Source organism: Marmota marmota, unplaced genomic scaffold, assembly GCF_001458135.2.
Source record: "Marmota marmota marmota unplaced genomic scaffold, marMar, whole genome shotgun sequence".
Lineage (NCBI taxonomy): Eukaryota > Metazoa > Chordata > Mammalia > Rodentia > Sciuridae > Marmota > Marmota marmota.
The window spans coordinates 29685376-29703832 of record NW_026000185.1 but is presented as its reverse complement, the minus strand read 5'-3'; the positions used below and the strand labels follow the sequence as shown (position 1 = coordinate 29703832).

At 53.1% G+C, this 18457-nt stretch overlaps 2 protein-coding genes across 2 annotated transcripts; both read right to left on the bottom strand.

Annotated features, from left to right (window-relative positions):
- Positions 1 to 3818: 3818 nt before the first annotated feature.
- Spacdr (sperm acrosome developmental regulator) lies at positions 3819 to 8999 on the bottom strand. The gene is made up of 3 exons (XM_015491506.2): positions 7863 to 8999; positions 7259 to 7594; positions 3819 to 4280 (listed from the first exon to the last, which is right to left on the bottom strand). Exons 1-3 carry the CDS (start codon positions 7926 to 7928, stop codon positions 4047 to 4049), a joined length of 636 nt encoding a protein of 211 aa, XP_015346992.1. The 5' UTR covers positions 7929 to 8999; the 3' UTR covers positions 3819 to 4046.
- Positions 9000 to 9141: 142 nt separating this feature from the next.
- Tsc22d4 (TSC22 domain family member 4) lies at positions 9142 to 18451 on the bottom strand. The gene is made up of 4 exons (XM_015491505.1): positions 17486 to 18451; positions 15109 to 15269; positions 10119 to 10167; positions 9142 to 9813 (listed from the first exon to the last, which is right to left on the bottom strand). The coding sequence occupies exons 1-4, from the start codon at positions 18245 to 18247 to the stop codon at positions 9604 to 9606; spliced, it is 1182 nt and encodes a 393-aa protein (XP_015346991.1). The 5' UTR covers positions 18248 to 18451; the 3' UTR covers positions 9142 to 9603.
- Positions 18452 to 18457: the final 6 nt, after the last annotated feature.

The following is an 18457-nucleotide window of genomic DNA, read 5'->3' as shown; positions in this document are numbered from 1 at the left end:
TTTTTTTTTTTTTTTTTTTTTTGTACTGGGGATTGAACCCAAGGGCACTCAACCACTGAGCCACATCCCCAGCCCTTTTTTGTATTTTATTTAGAGACAGGGTCTCACTGAGTTATTTGGGGCCTCTCTAAGTTGCTGAGGCTGGTGGCTTTGAACTCACAATCCTCCTGCCTCAGCCTCCCAAGCTGCTGGGATTACAGGTGTGCAATACTATGCCTGGCATAAAAATACCTTTTTATAAGATCTCAGTGGCCTCTGTGCAAGATTGTGGGTCTAGTAGGATCTTTTGTGATAGTTGTTCTCTGGCAAACATGCAGAGGAACCCAACTCTGCCTTCTTCCGTTAGGGTTGACACAAGGGACGGCATTTTGGTTATGATAACTTTCATGCTTCTTTCATATGGTAAAAAACAAAAATGATCTTTTCAGATACTGTTAACTACCATGAAAGAATAAAGTGTGACCTCAAAGGTGGATCTCCCTCCATCTCTAGGTCATGGGATCTGGGACGAATCCATGAAAAAGGAATGACATCTCCACAGCATCTAGATGGCCCAGAACTCCACTGTGCCAAGATCTGAGAGTATTAGTATAAAATATGGGAAATGACAAACCCCAAAATAATGCGGCCTGGGAAGAGGGTGTGAGGAAGAAGGTAATACATTGATAACATTGATCCTTTCCCAATACATTCTTTCCCAGTGACAAGACAACCCCTAGAAAAGTAGCAAACATCATCCAGTGGCAAAACAATCCCCAGGAAGGAGATATCCATCGAGCCTAGAATTGCAGTCTCTGGGAAGAAGCCAAAGCATTGATCCTTCTCCAAAAGTTTAAACTCTTTCCCAATGACAACAAGTCCCTGAAGGGAAAGAGATAAGCACTGAATGCTGACCTCAGACCCTCCACTCCTCTCCAGGTAAAAATATCGCCTGGTAAAAACAAATTTCAAATTCTCACAAACCTGTTTCCTAAGTGCCCAAACTGACATGCTCTGTCCATAATTAAGTCACCTCTCAGTGTAACCTATATAAGCACAGTCTCCCCCTTTGACCAGGGGCTCATTTTCCATCAGAAAAGTGGGTCCACCAGAGGCCTAACTCCACCGCTAAATAAAGGCTCTGCTGATCCATGAAGTTTGTACCCAGCTCAGTCATTTTGTGGTAACAATGAGGGTGTTTTAGACAACAAGAACCATTTGGTATGTTTGTTGGTTGGTTGGTTGGTTTTGTTTTTTTCCCCAGGGATGACAGGAAGCCACCGGAGTGACCTGTTTTGCTGTGTGGTCAGTGGGTGGGAGGGAATCCCAGGAAAGAAGATTTTAAATCTCCAGGGAATCTGATAATGGTGGGGGAGGAGGGGAAGATGGGGCAGGATTGGGAAGGGAGCAAGGAGATCTCCAGACTGGCTCTCTCCTTTTACTCTCACACCCTTAAGACACCCTCCCTAATAGTATGGATGATCTTTGAAAATGCAGGAGGACCCCTGATCCCAGCCTGGCCCCCCCTGTAGCCCTACCACTCCTGCTTCATGGTGTCAGTCAATCTTGGGGGATAAGAAGTAACAGGGTCCAAGGGAGGGAAAGTGTCTAAGGTGGAATTTGTCTTCAACTGTCATCAAAAGGGAGTTTTCCTTCTGCCCCCAGGTCAGTCTGTCCCCCACTGTTCTCCTCCCAAAAAAGGCAGAGTGGGTAAGCATCCCTTCCTTCCCTAAATCTCCACCCCAGAAGACCTCATGTTTTCTGCTCAGTTGGGAAGTCCTTCCTCTGGTCCTACCATAATCCTTTCTCCTGGTCTCTAGGCTAGATTACTTAGGCGGTGTCAGGAAAGAGGCCAAGTAGGTGAACAAAGGAAAAACAAGTTCTGTGGACCATTTTCTTCCACCCTAGCCCTTTCCCTTCCACAAATCTCCCTGTCTCTCCTTGACCAAGCCCTAACAGGACTCCAAGTCTAGGGAAGGAGAGGAGTTGGGTATATGGAGGGCAATCGTGGCTGTTGACAGAAATAACCTTGCTTCCTTGTCTACCTCCTGCTCCCATGACGGAGTAGTCAAGAAAAAATGAGAGCAGTGTTCCTTTCCACAAGCCCCACAGCCTCAGGGCCCATCAGCTCCTGGGCCTGTAGCTACCTGTAAGGCTATTTACCAGTGACCCTGTTGTCCCTGGTGTCACCTCTGAAAAATGTTACTGATAGGGCTAGACACGGAGCTCAGCAGTAGAGCATTTGCTTAGCATGCACCAGGCCCTGGGGTCCATTCCTAGCACTGCATAAAAACAAAACAACAGAAAACAAAACAAAACAAAACCAAAAAAACCTTCATAAAGTGGGGAGAACTACTTAGAACAAGACTGATAAAAAATAGTCACAGTAGGTTATTAATTAGTGGTGGGTGATCATGCTGTGGCTCTATGTATTGAGGTAGATCCCTAACAGGCTCAGGGTAGCAAAGCTGAGGGTGGGTGTTCCTCCTGACTCCAGAATGGCTGCTCGGGGGCCAAACTCTCCCAGAACTGCAGAGGTCAGGGGGGCGGGGAGGTTGACATTTCTAGTGAATTCAGTATTTTCAGCAAACCATCCCAGAGCTCCTCTCTGCAGGCTCAGCCCAGCGCCTGCACACAAGTAACTTCCTTATCACAGCATACAGCTGTCTGCACCTCCTGCCCTGCCCTTCTTTGCCCTCCCCTTCCCTGGGAATTTGCTGCCCCCTAGGCCTCAGGCATCGCCATCTTCCCCAAGCCCTGTGAACTCTCCAATCTCTGAATTTTGTTGTCTGGTAAAATATCCCTGCTTTTCCTTGGGGAGTCCCTTCTGTACCTTCCCATTGTGGAACTAGAGGGCAGGCTAAGCCCAAGAGGGAACTTGTGGCTCCAGGGTCTCCCCATTTCCCATTTTTTTTTTATTTTAAATATTTTTATTTGTAGGTGAAAACAATAACTTTATTTATTTTTTAATGCGGTGCTGAGGATCGAACCCAGTGCCTCACACGTGCTAGGCAAGCGTTCTACCACTGAGCCACAACCCCATCTCCTATTTTATTTTTTTTAATCTTTGAGACAGGGTCTCATTAAATTGCTTAGGGTCTTGCTAAGTTGCCAAGGCTAACCTTGAACTTGGCAATCCTCCTGTCTCTGCCTCCAGGTGGCTGGGATTCCAGGCATGTGCCACCATGCCTGGTGGGTTTCTCCTTTTGTTGGGTACTTCCAGTCCCCCACCACAGAACCTCCTTCCAAATCTCCATGACATCTCTCAGGGCTGTCGGTCCTGCATTGCTCGGCTGGACACATCCTCCCCCTTGGTCAGCCATAGCGCCTACCTGGTCTCCCCAGCCCAGACCTCTCCCGTAGGTGGGGTCCCTTCCCAGAGTCTATGTGGCCTTCAGGGACCTTGGAAGGGTAGCACTCAGCTCTTGGCAGAGCACAGGAAGCCAGACCAAAGTTTTTTTACCCAGCAGATGAGTCTCCCACAGCCCCAGTGTGCATATTCAGAATCATAAGTCTCCAAGCTCAAGTCCATAGACAAGTCTCATAACCCACCCTGAAGACCTTGGGGGGATGGCTAGGGTGCTTAGCAGGTTCTCCATGAATGGCCATCATTGCTATTCTGACTGGCCAGGCAAAGTTGCCAGGGGCAATCCAGCCCTTAGAAGGATATGGGGGTCCAGAGCTGGGACCCCTGCTCTCTACAAACAGATCCAAGGGAGGAATCCCATACACATCTGGGCCCCCAGCTCAGGTACCCCTTTTTCCTAGCCCACCCAAGCCCTCCTTATTACCTCTTCTGTTCATAAGCAAACTCTACATATACTCAGAAACATTTGATATTTATTTCTCAATATTTTGTTATTATTATTATTTTTTTTTACAAATTGAATAAACACAATAAAGGGGAATATGTGGGGCCCCAGGCCTGGCCTTGGGTTCCCGTTGAGATGAGAGGTGACAGTATGGAAACACCTCCTCATCCATAACTTCTGGCCTGCTGCCCTGATCCCTCCTATCAACCCTACCCATGAGAAAGGTGGGGGCTTTCTGAGGTTCTGAGGTTCTCCCTAGAGGGGACTTCGGGCATCCTGCTTTAGGCCCTGCACTGATTCAAGCTGGGAAGAACTGTGGGTCCTGATGTGATGCCGTCTGCATCTCTCCTGCCTGCAGGCCAGCTCCCGCAGTTGTTTCCGAATGGCCCAGAGCACCAGGTACACTTCCCGCAGCATCTCAGCCTCTGGGGTCTCCAGGGGGGACTGTCTCCTTAGCTGGGAGGTCACTGAGGTCGAACTCACAGATGACTGTAAAAGAAAGAAGAAGCCCACGTGTCTTGGGAGAAAGCGCCCTGGGTTCAATCCCTGGTGTGCAGACACACAGCAAAGGTCTCCTATCTGGCTGGCTCAGACGGTGCCCCTTCCAGGAAGCCTTCTTAGCTTGCATTAGGTTTTCATTCCCTCTAACCTTTAGTGTGCCCTGTGGACTCTTCTGTTTTCTCCACTAGAATGCAACTCCCAGAAAAACAGCTACCAGTTCAGACCTACCTTTGAGTCCCCCGTTAAGGGTTTCATGGAGAGGGTGTAAAAATGAAGGACGGAATGAATGATGCCTTGACTCTCTCTCCAACCCAGAGCTCACTCCAGAACTCTGTGCCTCTATGCCCCACTGCCACCAGGACACCTCCTTGCAGATGTCTCACCAACACCTTCAGCACCTTTAATCACCTCCCTCTGTCTCTCCCTCTCCCTGTGACCTCCACCCAACCAACCTGGCCCAACAACCCTACCACCTAAATATCGCTCAGATCTATTAACCTGTTGACCCAATGCCCCTCCCGGAGTCCAAAACATCCTTCTCTCTGGACTGGATGGTGCCAGCCTCCAGGGCATCTGGTCCTCTCTGACTACCCTCCCCTTCAGCCAGGTGAACTTTTAGAATGATTATTAACGCCGTCATACTTGATTCAAGGCCAAAATTAGTGGATTTGGTAATGACCTTGACGTTTTTCCTTTTTTAAAAATTAAACTTTTTAGATGGGTGGAGTTGCGCATGCCTGTAAACCCAGTGACTCCAGAGGCTGAGGTGGGAGGATTGCAAGTCCAAAGGGCCAGTCTCAGCAACTGAGCCAGGCCCTAAGCAACTTAGCAAGACCTTGTCTCAGAATATAATATAAAAAAGGGCTGGGGATGTGGCTCAGTGGTTAAGCACCCTGAGTTCAATCCCTGGTACCAAAAATAAGCAAATAAATAAATATTATATTAAATTAAAATTAAACTTTGTATTTAGAGGCAATTATAGATTGACATGAATTTTAAGAAATAAATATAATCCTGCGTATCCTTTACCCAGTTTCTCTACAATATCAAAGTCAGGAAATTAACATTGCAATATCAAAGTCAGGAAATTGACATTGATACAAGCCACTCACTTTATTTAGCTTTATTAGTATTCATGTGTGTGCATGTGAGTGCATATGTTTGTACATGTTTAATTCTACAAAATTTTGTTACAGGTATAGGTGTGTGTATCCAAACAACCACAATCAAGATCCTGATCAGCTATCATCACAAGGATTCTCCTGTTGCCCTTTTATAAGCACCCCACAATAACCCCTAACAAACATTAAACCACTATATGATTTTTCATTTCTACAATTTTGTTACTTCAAAAATGGTATTACAGGCATGGTGGCACACAACTGTAATCCCAGCAACTTGGGAGGCTAAGGCAGGAGGATAGCAAGTTCGAGGCCAGCCTCTGCCACTTAGTAAGACCCTCAGCAACTTAGCGACACCCTGTCTCAAAATAAAAAATAAATGGAAAAAAAAAAGAACTGTGGGTGTAGTTCAGCAGTAAAGTGCCCCTAGGCTCAATCCCTAGTACCAAAATATTAATAATAAAAAATAAAAAATAATGGTTTATCATACAATGGAATCATACAGTAAAGAACCTTTTGGGGTTGATTGTTTTCATTCAGAGCATTTCCTTTGAGATTCATCCAATTCATCATTCATCATGAATTGATGTCGTATACATCAACAGTTTGTCCTTTGTACGGTTGAGTAGTATTTCAGGATGCTATAGATTGGACTTGTTTTGAGCATGTACCCCCAAGGGTTCATATGCTGGAAGCTTGAATCCCAGTTAGGGTGATGTTGGGAGCTCATGGGACCTTTAGGAGATAAGACCTAAAGGAAGATGATTTAAGGCATTGGGAATATGCCCCCAGACAGGATTAAGGCAGTTCTTAAAAGTGATCCTGATCCCTGAGTCCTTCTGGCTTCCTATCTTGGCAATGTGTTCTCTTCCACACACACTTCTGCCATTGTGATGCCATCTGCCTTGAAACCCTCACTAGAAGCTGAACACACAGTACCACCTGATCTGGACTTTTAGCCTCCAAAGCTGTAGCTAAACAAACTTGTTTTCTTTATAAAGTATTCCAACTCAGGTATTTTATTATAGCAACAGAAAACAGAGTAATATACAGGTATGTATATATCACAGTTCAACCATTCATCCATTGAAGGACATTTGGGTTGATTTGGGCTATTACAGATAAAGCTGTGAACAGTCACATATGGACATTGTGGGAATATGAAATTGCATTTATCTGGGATAAATGCCCAGGAGTTCAATTGCTGGATCATATGATAATTGTGTATTTAGGTTTACAAGAAACGTTAGTATTCTTTTCTAGATTGGCTGCACCATTTTCTAGTCCCAGCAGCCATGTGTGAGTGCAGGGGAGCTTTTTAAATCAAAACCTGATCATGTTGCTCCCCTGTTCAAATGTCTTCAAGGGCTTCCATTGCTCTTAGGGTTAAGTACAAATTCCACAACTTGGTCAACCTCTGCCTTATACAAAGTAGCCCTTCAGCCAAGATTGCTCCACGCACCTCAAGCTACCATGGCACACACCTGCTATCCTCTCTTCACAGAACACCCCTCCCTTCCCTTCCACCTTGTCCTAACAACACATCCCAAGGCAAGTGAACTCTTTCAGGTCTCAGCCTCCCCGTCTCTTCTGCAGGAAGGCCTTCCTTGATTCTCTGGGTCTGGGTACCCACAGTTCCCCCCCACTTCCTATGACATACCCCTCAGGATACAGAACAAATCAATGCTCATGATCTTTTCTATGGTCCCATCCCAGGTCTGGGTAAATCTTATCCACTATCGTATCCTCCATGCCTGGCCACAGAGGAGGCACAAGAAATGTTGAACAAGTGTGTGGAGGGAAGAAAAGGTCCCTGGGGGTTGGGGACGGTGAGGAAATGCTAACCTTCCACCTGCACATCTGCCAACCACTCTGCAGGGCAGATAACATGAGTGTGGAGACCGACTGGACAGCTGTCTGGGGCAGTCGTAGCAGGGAGCGAGGCTCAGGACCCAGCTCCAGCTCAGTCTCGTCCACGGTTTCATCCATGGTTTTCGCCAGCACGTAGGCCTCAGCCACCTCAGGGTGCTCTTCCAGAGTGGTGACCTTAGCCTCTTTGGGGGGTTCGATCAACTTGACAGTGTCCAACTCCGTAGTCTCCTCCACCCCCTTGATTTCTTGTTTCTTGGAGTCAGTGGGTTCCAAGATGATTAGCTTAGCTCTGCGTCTCCACTGAAGAACCTGAGAAAGAAGACCCATGAGAGGCAGGAGATGGGGGGCCAGCAGGAGCAGCAGTCAAGGGAAGAAAAACACCCAGGGAGGGGTATAACCCCCCAGTCCTGCCTTCTTCCCCTCAAGCCCCTCCCTGGATCTCTAAGCCCTGGCCACCTCCCATAGATTTAGTTTGGCCACAAAAGATGGAGGCCACGTGGTGGGGGGCACTAGCATCTAGAAGTGACCAGGACCCTCAGCCCAGCACCAGGAGGACCAGGCAGGATGTGAAACTCACCCAACAGGTCATTCTTTGCCAAACTCGTCTGATCCAAAAGATGAACCTCATGATCACAGCCATCATTCCAGAACCCCAAGTAGGGACAGGGCCAACATGTGGGACGGGGAGAGGGACAGGCTTTTGGGCATTGGATGACACACCACAAGGGTCTTGTAGGAGCTGAAGAGTCTCAAGCACAGCAGGGAAGGAAGGAATAGGAAATCTAGGGGCAAAGATCTCTTCAGCAATTCATCCCAGGTCCTTCCTCCCCTCCCTGGGACAGGGAGAGGAGTCAAAATGCAGAAGAACCTAGGGTGACAGAGAGTTCTAGTCCATTGTGAGAGCCACCTGGCCCTGGTCCCAACCCCCGAGGCCCTTCCAGGACCCACGGAGCTCATTGCTTATGGCCTCGACTCTTCTTGCCACCAATCCAGGGAAAGGAAAGTGACATTGACTGAGTGTCTGGTATGTGCTAGGCGTTTTCCATGTACTGTGCCATGTGATCCTCAAAACAGCCCTTCAAGATTGATGTGACTGTCAGCACCACTGTATACCCATGAGAAATCTGAGATTCAGAAAATCTGGAGAATTTGTCTGAGACTGTAAATCTAAGGAGCTAGAAGGCAAGGGGCCCAACCCAGGTGGGCCCTGGAGGACCAGCTTCTCCACATCTCTCCCCTCGGGTCAGGGTCTCCTGTGGCTCCTCTCAGGGTTCCCCTCAAGCTGCGACTGCTGCTTCTCCCCGCTCCCCCACTAGATGGGGTCTTTCTGGCTGGCTGCTGCTTTCTGCCCGGGACCCAAGCCCAGGCTGCCAGGGAGGGGCCTGCTCACCCACAGGGCCTGTCCTCAGCCAGCTGGGGGTGGAAGCCACGGCAGCCAGCCAGGCCTGGTGAGGGCACTGTGTGCCCGGGGAGCCTGGCCCACACCCAGCCTTGAGACAAGGGGCCCATTCAGGGCCCCCCGCTCCACCCCCAATCAGCCACCCGGATCCAGCCCGCAGAGGGGACACGCTGGGAAGCTGGGGGTGGATCCTGAACAAACACCAAAGGCCTCATTGTTTCTCTCCCCCCACAGCACGTGGGCAGACGCCGCCCCCCACCCCACTCCTCTGCCTGGCCTGCCTGCCCCCTTCCCAGGACCCGAACCACTGACTTCCATTTCCTGCACCTCTGTCTACCATTCTGCCTCGGCCACGTGACACCTCCCCAGCCTTGACAGGATCTCCAGGGGAGCTCAGGCAGTGGGAGCAGGCCTCCACACAGGTCTGGACACAAGCAATGCCATGCCAACCTCCAAATTCAAGTTTCTTCAGATTTTTTAATTATAATTATTATTTCAATAACAACCTGAAACCCAGAACTTCCAGACACTGTCCATATGCCCTCCCCTGGGCAGTGGAGAGGGAGCACTTTGAGGGGAACAAAGTGTGGGGGGGATTGTTGCCAGGGAGCCTCCGACTCCCCCAAGCCATCTACTGCTGGGGAACCCAGAACACTGACACCCAGGGAGGGAAGGGGCTGGGATCTCTCATGGAGGGGGCTCCATCTAGCACCCCATCCCGAGCCCTCCCCCCTCCATCGAGGCCAGAGGACCAAGGCGGGGACGGGGGCAGGGGGGGAACAGGCCAGTACTGAGCCTTAAAATCCCATCCCTGGGGGTCAGGGGGCATTAAAGCTGCATAGGAAGAGGGGGCAGGCTGCTGGCGCAAAGCCTGGCAACCATGGCAGCCCCCAAAGGCACATTGTGAGGGAAGGGAGGCTCAGACGGAGGGCCCGTTGGGCGCAGGGGGCCCAAGCCGTGGGAGCCCTGGGGAGGGCAGCTGTGCCAGCTGCTCTGGGCTGGCCAGGGCACGCAGCAGTCCGTTCTCCTGCTCCAGCGCGGCATTCCGCTCTGCCAGGTCTCGGATCTGCTCCTTCAGCACCTCCACCTCCTCCCGGACCGCAAACATGAGGTGGGACTTTACCAAGTCCTGGGGGTCCAGGGACAGGCAAAGAGTCAGGGCCGCCAGACCACCCCATCGGAATCCCGCGCCCAGTGCCTGAGGGTGTGTGGCTGAGACACTCCCCTGTGCCAAAGGAGGAGGGGCTCCAGAGAAGGAAGGGCATGAGGCAGAGGGTAGGGGGCAAGGCTACCGGCAGGGGCAAGGGCAGGGGGGCAGGGCTCACAGACAAGGATGGGGCCGGGGGCTGGTGTTGGTAACAGGGAGAGTAGGGGTGGGCGAAGGAACTGCTAAAGGGAGCCAGGGCCTCCTGGCACCAAGATGTCTCCTCTTACCATGGCTTGTTCGATCTTGTTGTCAATGCCAACCAGGCTTCCGGAGCCGCTGGAGAGACACAGGGAGGTGAGAGGTGAGGAGGGGGCCAGGCATCTGCACAGCCTAGCCACTGCCTTCCTCGTGACAGGCTCTGGCCTCCTCCCCAGCCCCCTGGTGACAGCCCATAGCCCTCCTGTACCTGTGACAGTAGAGAATCAGGGGGAGCAGGGTTTTGTCCATTCCCCGGCGGGGTGAGGGCCGCTGCCCAGGGCCCCCCAGGCCCCGGTGGGGTGGGGGTGCAGGTGCCCCTCGGATTGGGGATGCTCCCCGTGGGGAACTAGGGGAGGAGACACAGCCCCTTTTTCGGGGTGGCCCCGGAGCCATCCCCACTACTCTGGTCTCGAAAGAGGACACCAGGGATTTGACAGAGACCCCTGGCTGGGCCATCCCTGAGGGGAGAGAATCCTCAGGGTCCCCCAAAAGGAGAAGGTTGTATTGAAGGAATGCTCGGGGGGCTCAGAGCCCCCCGGCAGAGCGGGGTCTGGCTGGTGCCAGGCAGGCAGAGAGGAGACGGGGCCTAGGGGGTGCTGTCCTGAAAGATATACTACACCGCCCCCTAGGGCAAGGACCAGCTGCTATTGGCTCCTCAGGGACACGGGGACCCCCCTCCCACAGCTCCACGGTGGGCGGGAATTCCCAGACACGATCAGTGCCAGTGTCCCCTTCTCACCCTGGCGCCCATCCCAGAGCCGAGGGGAGGGGGCAGTGGAGGGAAGTCAGCTGGTGGCCTGGATCGGGGGAGGGGCTGAGGGGCAAGATGCCTGGGTTGAGGAGGGGTGGGAAGGTGAGATGGCCCTAGGAATCATCTCCCCACCTGAGGCCTTCCTGCCCACTCTGGGCTATGACCGGCCTCCCTCGAGGCCTTAATTAAAGGAGAGAAGGGTGGCGGGAGACTCTGATATACTTGTGTGCTCCCCCACAAACATAGAGCCGGCATCACAGGTGACCCTGAGAACCTGGGCCAGAGGGTCTCCAGCACCATAGTGAAGAAGAGGAATGGGAATGGTTACTATGACAATGGAAACCTAGATCTGACCGCTGTAAATCAAATACAGCCTAAGGATCTGGACCTGGGTCTGGGGTCTTCTTGGAAGGAGGCAGGGCTTGAGGAGAGGTAGGAAGGTAAGGTTTGCGTTGGGACTTTTGAGCAGAGCCTTTGAACAGAGCTAGGAAGAACAGGACAGGGAGCCAGGGGCAGTCCTGGCTGCAGTTTTCTAAAGGGCCACCAGAGGGAGACTCAAGCCTGGCCCAAAGGTCGCTTGGGACTGGCTCCTGACTGGCCCTGGGGCAATGGCTCTTAATCCCAGAATCTATAGATCTCCTTCAAACCCTCTGGTGGTCCAGGGCTTGCATAGGACTTTGATCTCTGCCCCATCCTCCAGGGCTCCCTCTTCCACCACCCAGGCCCCTGCCTCAGCCTATAGTTCACAACCCACACTAACCAGCTTCCACCTTGGCCCCTGTCCCCTTTTGGAGAATCACCAGTCCTGTCCCCCCAACCCCTCCACTAAGCCTCTCAGAGTCAGGGCCCCACTACATTGTATCCCATGTGCTGCTGCTCCCCATAGGTCCTCCCTCCTGGCTGTCAGCTCCAACTTGCTTCCCTGTGGGGGGATCAGCACTCAATCCAAGGTGACCCTGGCCTGAGAACCTGCTGCCAGGAAGGGAGCTTGAGAGAGCTGGGAATTTTCCATTTCCTTTCCAAGCTCTGGGTGCAGAAGGCGCTGACAGGTAGAGCAACCAAGAGGGTGACCAGGCCCAGGAAAGCAGAACAAGTAGTGAGCAAGGACACCTGGGCCTCCAGGGGACAGTAGGGACAGTAGGGAAGGGCGGGCCAATCGGTATCAAAGCAGTTTTCCATCCATCACACCTGGGTGGAGCCTGGGCCACCACAGAAAACCCAATACCCTCCCCTCCCCAGCACATACAGACAGACACCAGAGAGGGACAGATACACAGAAATAGGAGCACCAGCCGGGCCTGGCAGACACTCAGGCAAAGATGCCAAGGAAGTCAATCATTCTCACCAGAAATCAAGGCCTAATACAACAATAAACATTTGTTGGCTGATAGATGACTATCTCCTGTTTGTCTAGCGCTGCTGAGTTTTTGACAGGACTTCCCCTGTGACATTCTAACATTAACACTTCAAGGGACCAGAACTCTGATAACCCAAGCCCATCCTCTGAGAACCCTTGAGTGAGGGGACCCTATGCTAGCTAGTATTCCTAGGCCAGGTCAGGAGCAGGAAGTTGGGGCTGGCCACATAGGATTGGCCCTCACCACAGGCCCCAAAGCAACTTGGTGTGAATCAAAACAAAAAAAAAAACCCTTCCTCAAGACACTTATTGCATCTTTCACTACATTCTCACGACTTCAAATGTGGACTGTGACTTCTAATTTTGAGGCACCCTGTGGAGTTGTGTCGTGCATGACATGCATAACTGGGGACTCCAGCCCCACAGGACTCTTGGGTCCTGAGGTGAGGACAGTCCTAGAAGCTGGTCTTCCCCTTTGAAGGTCAAATAAAACAGTTTCAACATGAGAATCAGATGAAGATATAGGGCATCTGGGAGAGGTGAAGAGGTTCGGATTCCAGGAACAGGGACGAGCCCTGCTCCCTGATGTCTTCTAGGAGCCCCCAGGGTCTGGGCCTAAAGCCAAGAAAGTGGCATCCGGCTACCCTGTCTACACTCCCTGCCGGATCTGTGATGTCTTTGGGGGTGGAGCCAGCCCAGGGAGGGGGAGGGGGCTGGCTTCTTGACCCACTTGGGTGAGCTGTCCCTGCCTCTGTCCTAGAGAGAGGACATCCTAGAGACAGTTGCCACCTCCTGTAGCAGAGAGGGGAGAACATGGCTGAAGGTAGTCAGACCCCCACTGCAGTCCAGCCACACACTGGCTCGGTGACCTTGGGCAAGTATCTAAAACTCTCCTGTGTCTCAGTGTCCATCTGGAAGCTGAGAGGTGGAGATCATGGGATTGCTTTTAGGGTTACAAAAGATAAGAGACAGTACCAGACCCAAAGGACAGCACTAGGCAGAGAAATGTACTTTTTATCCCCAAGTCCCTGGGATACAATCCCTCAATGCCTGGATCCTCCAGATTGGCCATCTACTGTCACACCTTAACCAAGTAGCTCCCATCTGCTAGGCCCTGTGGGGGACACAGAGGATCTTCAACCCAGGAGCCTGTGGACAGTCTGAATCCATCAGGCACCCTCTGTTCTCCCACCCCAGATTTTGAGGACTAGAAAGACAGTGTCCAGGATCCAGACACCTAACACCCCAGCCCACTTTCCCTTTCAAAAGAGAGGTCCCAAGCCACTTGATCCCTGGTTTCCTGGCATTTCCAAGAACACCAGACAAGTGACATGGGGTCTACACACCCCATTCCTAGGGGGCAGGGGATAGCCCAACCCAAACCCGCTGGTCCAGCAGGGTGGGGTCCAAGGGGCTGGGCTGGGCCAGAGCCCCAGAGCCTTGGAGCCAGGCAGAGTAGAGTGGAGGCTGGGAGCTGGACCGGTCAGACTAGGGTGTGCAGAGGGGGTGGGACAGAGGGAGAGAGGGAGGGTACAAGTCAAAAGAATAGAGCTGAGAAGGCCTCTGAAGGCAGAACCCTCTAAGGCAGAGAAAGCCAGAGGCTGAGCTATGAAATCAACAGGGGTGGAGGAGGGACAGGGAGCTCTTTTGCCAGGGAACCTCCCAAATGGGAGGGGGAGAGGGTGGGAAGTGCTGAGAATAGCAGCAATGGGGGCAGGTGACTCTCTGGGCCCTGGCCGACCTCACACCTCACACATTCCTGGGAGCCAGCTGGGAGTGAGTACAGAAGCCACTCTGCCCTGTCCTGCCCTGCCTGGAACCAGCCCCTCACCCTCCATCCCAGGGGCTCCTGGCTGCCCCAGTCCTCTTCTTTGGGTCCCCACTCTGCCCAGTGCCACTGGCCTTTTTTTTTTTTTTTTGTGGGTCTCAGTCTGATTCCAGGGGGTGGCGCCACCTTAGGGGAAAATAGGAAGGCGCAACTCCATCTGGAATGGGTCCCTCCAACACCCACTCACCCACTAGTGAAGTCCCACCCCTTATTTCCTTCCAAACAGGAAGTCCCTCCCCTCGGGGCCTCCAACAGGAAGTCCCACTCCTCCCTCCAATAAAAGTAGTAGCTCCCTAGCCCTTATCCTGGGTTCCTATCAGTCCACAGCCAGAAACAGCACCCTAGTCATCCAACTCGGAATTTTGTTCCTCCCTTTTCAGCTGGCTGACATTCCTGTGAATGTTGAAACCTGGCCCTCAAAACCGGAAGTCCTGCCCACCCTGCCACCGAATAGTGCATTCAATCCTAAAGGGCAAAGCCAAAAAGTCCTGCCATCTTGGGCCATCCTTGCTGCCAGGCAGCTGTGCCATGGAAGGGCTCGGTCTCCGTGGTGTTCCTAGCTCTTGTCTTCTGCCCACATCCCTTCAGGGAACAGAATTTCAGAGCAATGCTTTCCAGGTACTCAAAGTCTCAGGACCCTAAGGGAGTCTGGATGGACTATAAGGAAGTCCCAGGATAATCCATGAGGATCCGAAAGTATACTACTGCCTTTGCTGGTAGGGGCAGAGAGAGACGGAGCTGGGAGGAGACTGATTCCCTATTCTCATCTCTAGTGTCCTTGCCAGCGGGTTCCTAGGGTTGACCAGATGTTCCATAAATCTGCAAGAGTTCTGGAATTTGACAACAATGACTCCCTTCAAACTCTAAAAAAGTCCCTGATGTGACAGTCCTAAGTCAGGGAGTCCCACCCAGCTCTTTCCATTGGGAGGGAGTGGATCCCAGATCAACTTTGCTCAGTGGTTATGCTCAGGCCAGCTCTCTCTGTTCTCCAAATTCACCTCCCAGGACTGACAAAGGCCAGCAGCATCATACAGCTGCCCTCGGTGCCTAAAACTGAAGTTCCACCACATGGAGCCCACCTACCTATCATCATCGCTGTCCAAGTGACCACTGATGGCCAACATGGAACGGGCCAGGCTGAGGCTCTGGGCTGCTGCTGCTCCAAAGGGGTCTGGAGACTTGTGAACCAGACTGGCATCAAAGTAGAGGGCCGGGGAGCTGGGGCGGGAGTCAAATGGGGGCACCTAGAAGCAGAGGTGGGAACCATCACGTTGAGAGAGAAATTGGCCTAGTGGTCCTCTTTCCTCCCCACCTCCCCCACTCCTTCCTAAGGAGCCAGGACTCCTGTCCCCAGCAGCCCTTCCCTCCTTCAGCCCTGACTGAAGGCCTTGGGGTTACAGAAGCAAGGAAAAACAGCATCACCTCAGGACTGGGGAGTGTGACTTCTGGGGTATCAGAGAGGGGCTCTGGTTTGCATTTGGGAACTTCTTGCCCTCAGGACCTCTAATTAGAAACTACTCAGAATATCTGCAATATATCATTGACCTTCTCAAAGCCACTCAAATGTCACTTCCTTAGAGGCATTTCCCCACCGTTCACAAGTCTAGTAAACTGTGTCACTTTTTTATAGCACCTAATATTATCTGAAATTAAAGTATTTATTGTGTCTCCCCTACTAGAAGGTAAGTTTGTTCTGTAACTATTTGTAGAATGAATAAATCCTCAGAAACTGGTCCTCCACCCCCCACCCCCCACCCCGACTCCAGCTTCTCCTCTTAAACTTCTCAGGCTTCAGGTGAAGTTCAACAACTGCTCTCTGCCCTGCTTTGGGGTTGGGGGGCGTTGTGGAGGTGGGGAAGGAGGAGCCTGGGCGGGGACCACACAGTCCAACAGGCGCTGGGGGTGGCTGCAAGAGGGCGGGGGCGACAGGAACAAGACAAGACGCCTCTGTGAGGCCCCGGGGAGGCCCTAGCTTCTCAGAAAAGCCAAGAACAGAGAGTCCAGGGTGGTTAGAGGGACAGAGCAAAGGGGGGCCCAGGTGGTGCCCCTGACCTTCCTTCACCTTCCCCTGGCCTCTGCTGGAGGCATGGAGCGGGAAGAGACATGGGACACTAAAAGGGAGCCAGGCTTTTGGGCAGGGAAATAGCGACACAGTTGCATGCACACAGGAAACGATCAGGACATGGCAGGGCGGAAGGAAGGGGGTCACTGGCACTGAGAGGAGAGGAGCAGGGTCTGCAGAACCCAGAGCAGCTCAAGCAGACTTAAGATTGGTGAGCAGAGGGGGCTTGCTCTAGAACAGTCTGGGGTCAGGGACTAGAGAACTACAAATTCTCTCCTGGGGTAGGAACTGAATGGAAGAACTTCAGAAAGGGGGGGGGGGTAAGTGCATAGGTCATGAAAGGGAGTTGGAGGCCAACGAGGGGTGGGGGGAGCCGGTCCTGACTGGTCCTGACAGGGCCCAGACATCCAGGCTGGGGATATTTTTACACTGTGGTTTGTGCCCAAGGCCAGGAAGGGGAAAGAGCCCTCATCCTCGAACTCCCTGCCCTTCCTCCAGCAGCCCAAGGTGTTATTTTTTCCTCCAGGGCAGAAGCATCCAACCCTCACATCCCTGGCAGCCCACCCCCTACCCCAGGGACCCAGGCATCCTGCCCCCAGCCCAGACTTGTTCCTCTTTTGGAGACAGGAAGCAGAAAGAAGTAGAGGATTTAACTCCTTCCCTCCTGCTTCCCAATATTCTCCCACTCCACTGTGGTGAAGTCACCTCCAGATGTCAATCCTGGAGAGGCCCAGGTGCACGGGACTCAGAAAGATGACCAGGGTGGAAAAAGACAACCAACCAGCACCCCCCCCCCATTCCTATAAAAAGTGCCCCCCACCCAAATCCTTGGTTTCTCAGAAAAAAACATGGCTTGCTGCAAAGCGAGAGATTGGGCTGGGCTGGGAGGCTGGTGGGAAGAATTAAGACCCCCGTGTCCAACACAGGGCTGCAATGGAAAGACTTACAATGGAATGCCTACCTTTTATGGCCACCCCAAACCCTGGCAGCTCCTCCCTCAGAGGCCCAGCCAAGCACCCAGGTGGGGCCTCCACCCTCATCACCTGGAGCCAGGGGGTAGAGACCAAAGCAAATGGTGAAGGCTGAAGTGAGCCTCCAACAGGCTTTATGGAAACAATCAAGGGCCAAGGCAACAACTTAAAGACCAAGGAGTGAGAAAGAAGGTGTAGAATGCAGAAGGAGCCTAGAAGATAATATAAAGGAGGGACAGACTTCAAAGTGTGATGGCAGGGAGAAAAAAGAGGAGCGCTCTGACCTACCTGACAGACCTGACAGTGGAGCTGGGGAGGGCAGGATGGAGGAGAGGCAAGGAGGCTCACGATGGGAGGTAGGCCTACTAGGCCCAGAACTAAGCACAGCCCCTCGGGTGTTTCCCTCAACCTGGAATACAATGCTTACCTGCCCTGTCTCCTCTGGAGGAACCAACTCCATCCTCAGCCGTTGGGCTCCATCTCTCCTCCGGGACAGTGGAGGGGTCCCAGCTGCGAACCCCCCAGCCTCTACCTCCACCCTCAGGGAGGGCAGGGGTGTGGCAGCCAGGGATGTGCCGGTGCTATCCCCAGTCCCAGGCTCTGGGGGGCGCTGCTGGGGTGGGGAGGCTGATAGGAGGGGTGTCTCCGCCTTGGCCTTGCCAGGAACCGCCAGCTGACCCAGTCCCCCAGTGAAGGAGCGGGCTTGAGGTCCAGGGGAGGTGGGGGGTGGGCGGAGCCAGGAGGTGGGGCCCTGAGACAGGCCTGACTGTGGTATGGGGGCACCCAGGCCCAAGCTGGCCAGCTCCAACCTGGAATCCAAAGATCTGCCCCCAGTGCCCCCCGAGGCCCCTCGAATTCCCTCCAAGAGGCGGCTGAAGCTCGGGGGCTCCAGGTCTCTCTCGTAAACATCCACACACGTCCAACGACCTCGGCGATAAGGCTCTCCCAGGCCGTGGGGCAGCTTCACCACCCGGAAACGGGAGGCAGGGGCCCCGGGTGGTGGGGAGCCATTCCGGGGGGTGCTCCTGCCCCCTGGATCAGGGTTGGGCTCCCCGTTGGGAAGGCGTGGTGGGGGCCCGGTGGGGGCCATTGGAGCAGGGGAATCTGAAGCCCCTGGGCTCCCTGGGCCCTCGTAGTCCGTGGTGACGCTGGTGATTTGGAAACTGCTCTTCTTCTTGCCCCCACTCATGGTCCCTGGGGCTCAGAACGAGTAGGGGTGGGGGAGGGGCTGGGCTCCTAGAAGGGGCTCAGGCACCCCTGGAACAGGGGGGCCACATGGCGGGGGCATCAGGGCCCCTAGGGACGTCTGGGTCCGACATGGTAAGAGGGCCTTGAAAGAACTGGGGGTGCCTGGTTGGGGACGGGAGAACAGGGGAGGAGATGTGGCGGGAGGGGGGGG

Bases quoted from the DNA above. Each gene is read 5' to 3' on its own strand.
- Spacdr (XM_015491506.2), bottom strand. From the start codon at position 7,928: ATGATGGCTGTGATCATGAGGTTCATCTTTTGGATCAGACGAGTTTGG. The intron at 7,595-7,862 runs GTGAGTTTCACA...CTTCTTTCTCAG, and splicing joins GGCAAAGAATGACCTGTTGG to GTTCTTCAGTGGAGACGCAG. The intron at 4,281-7,258 runs GTTAGCATTTCC...TTTCTTTTACAG, and splicing joins GGCAGATGTGCAGGTGGAAG to TCATCTGTGAGTTCGACCTC.
- Tsc22d4 (XM_015491505.1), bottom strand. From the start codon at position 18,247: ATGAGTGGGGGCAAGAAGAAGAGCAGTTTCCAAATCACCAGCGTCACC. The intron at 15,270-17,485 runs GTAAGCATTGTA...CTCTGCTTCTAG, and splicing joins CTCCAGAGGAGACAGGGCAG to GTGCCCCCATTTGACTCCCG. The intron at 10,168-15,108 runs GTAGGTGGGCTC...GTGTCTCTCCAG, and splicing joins TTGGACAGCGATGATGATAG to CGGCTCCGGAAGCCTGGTTG.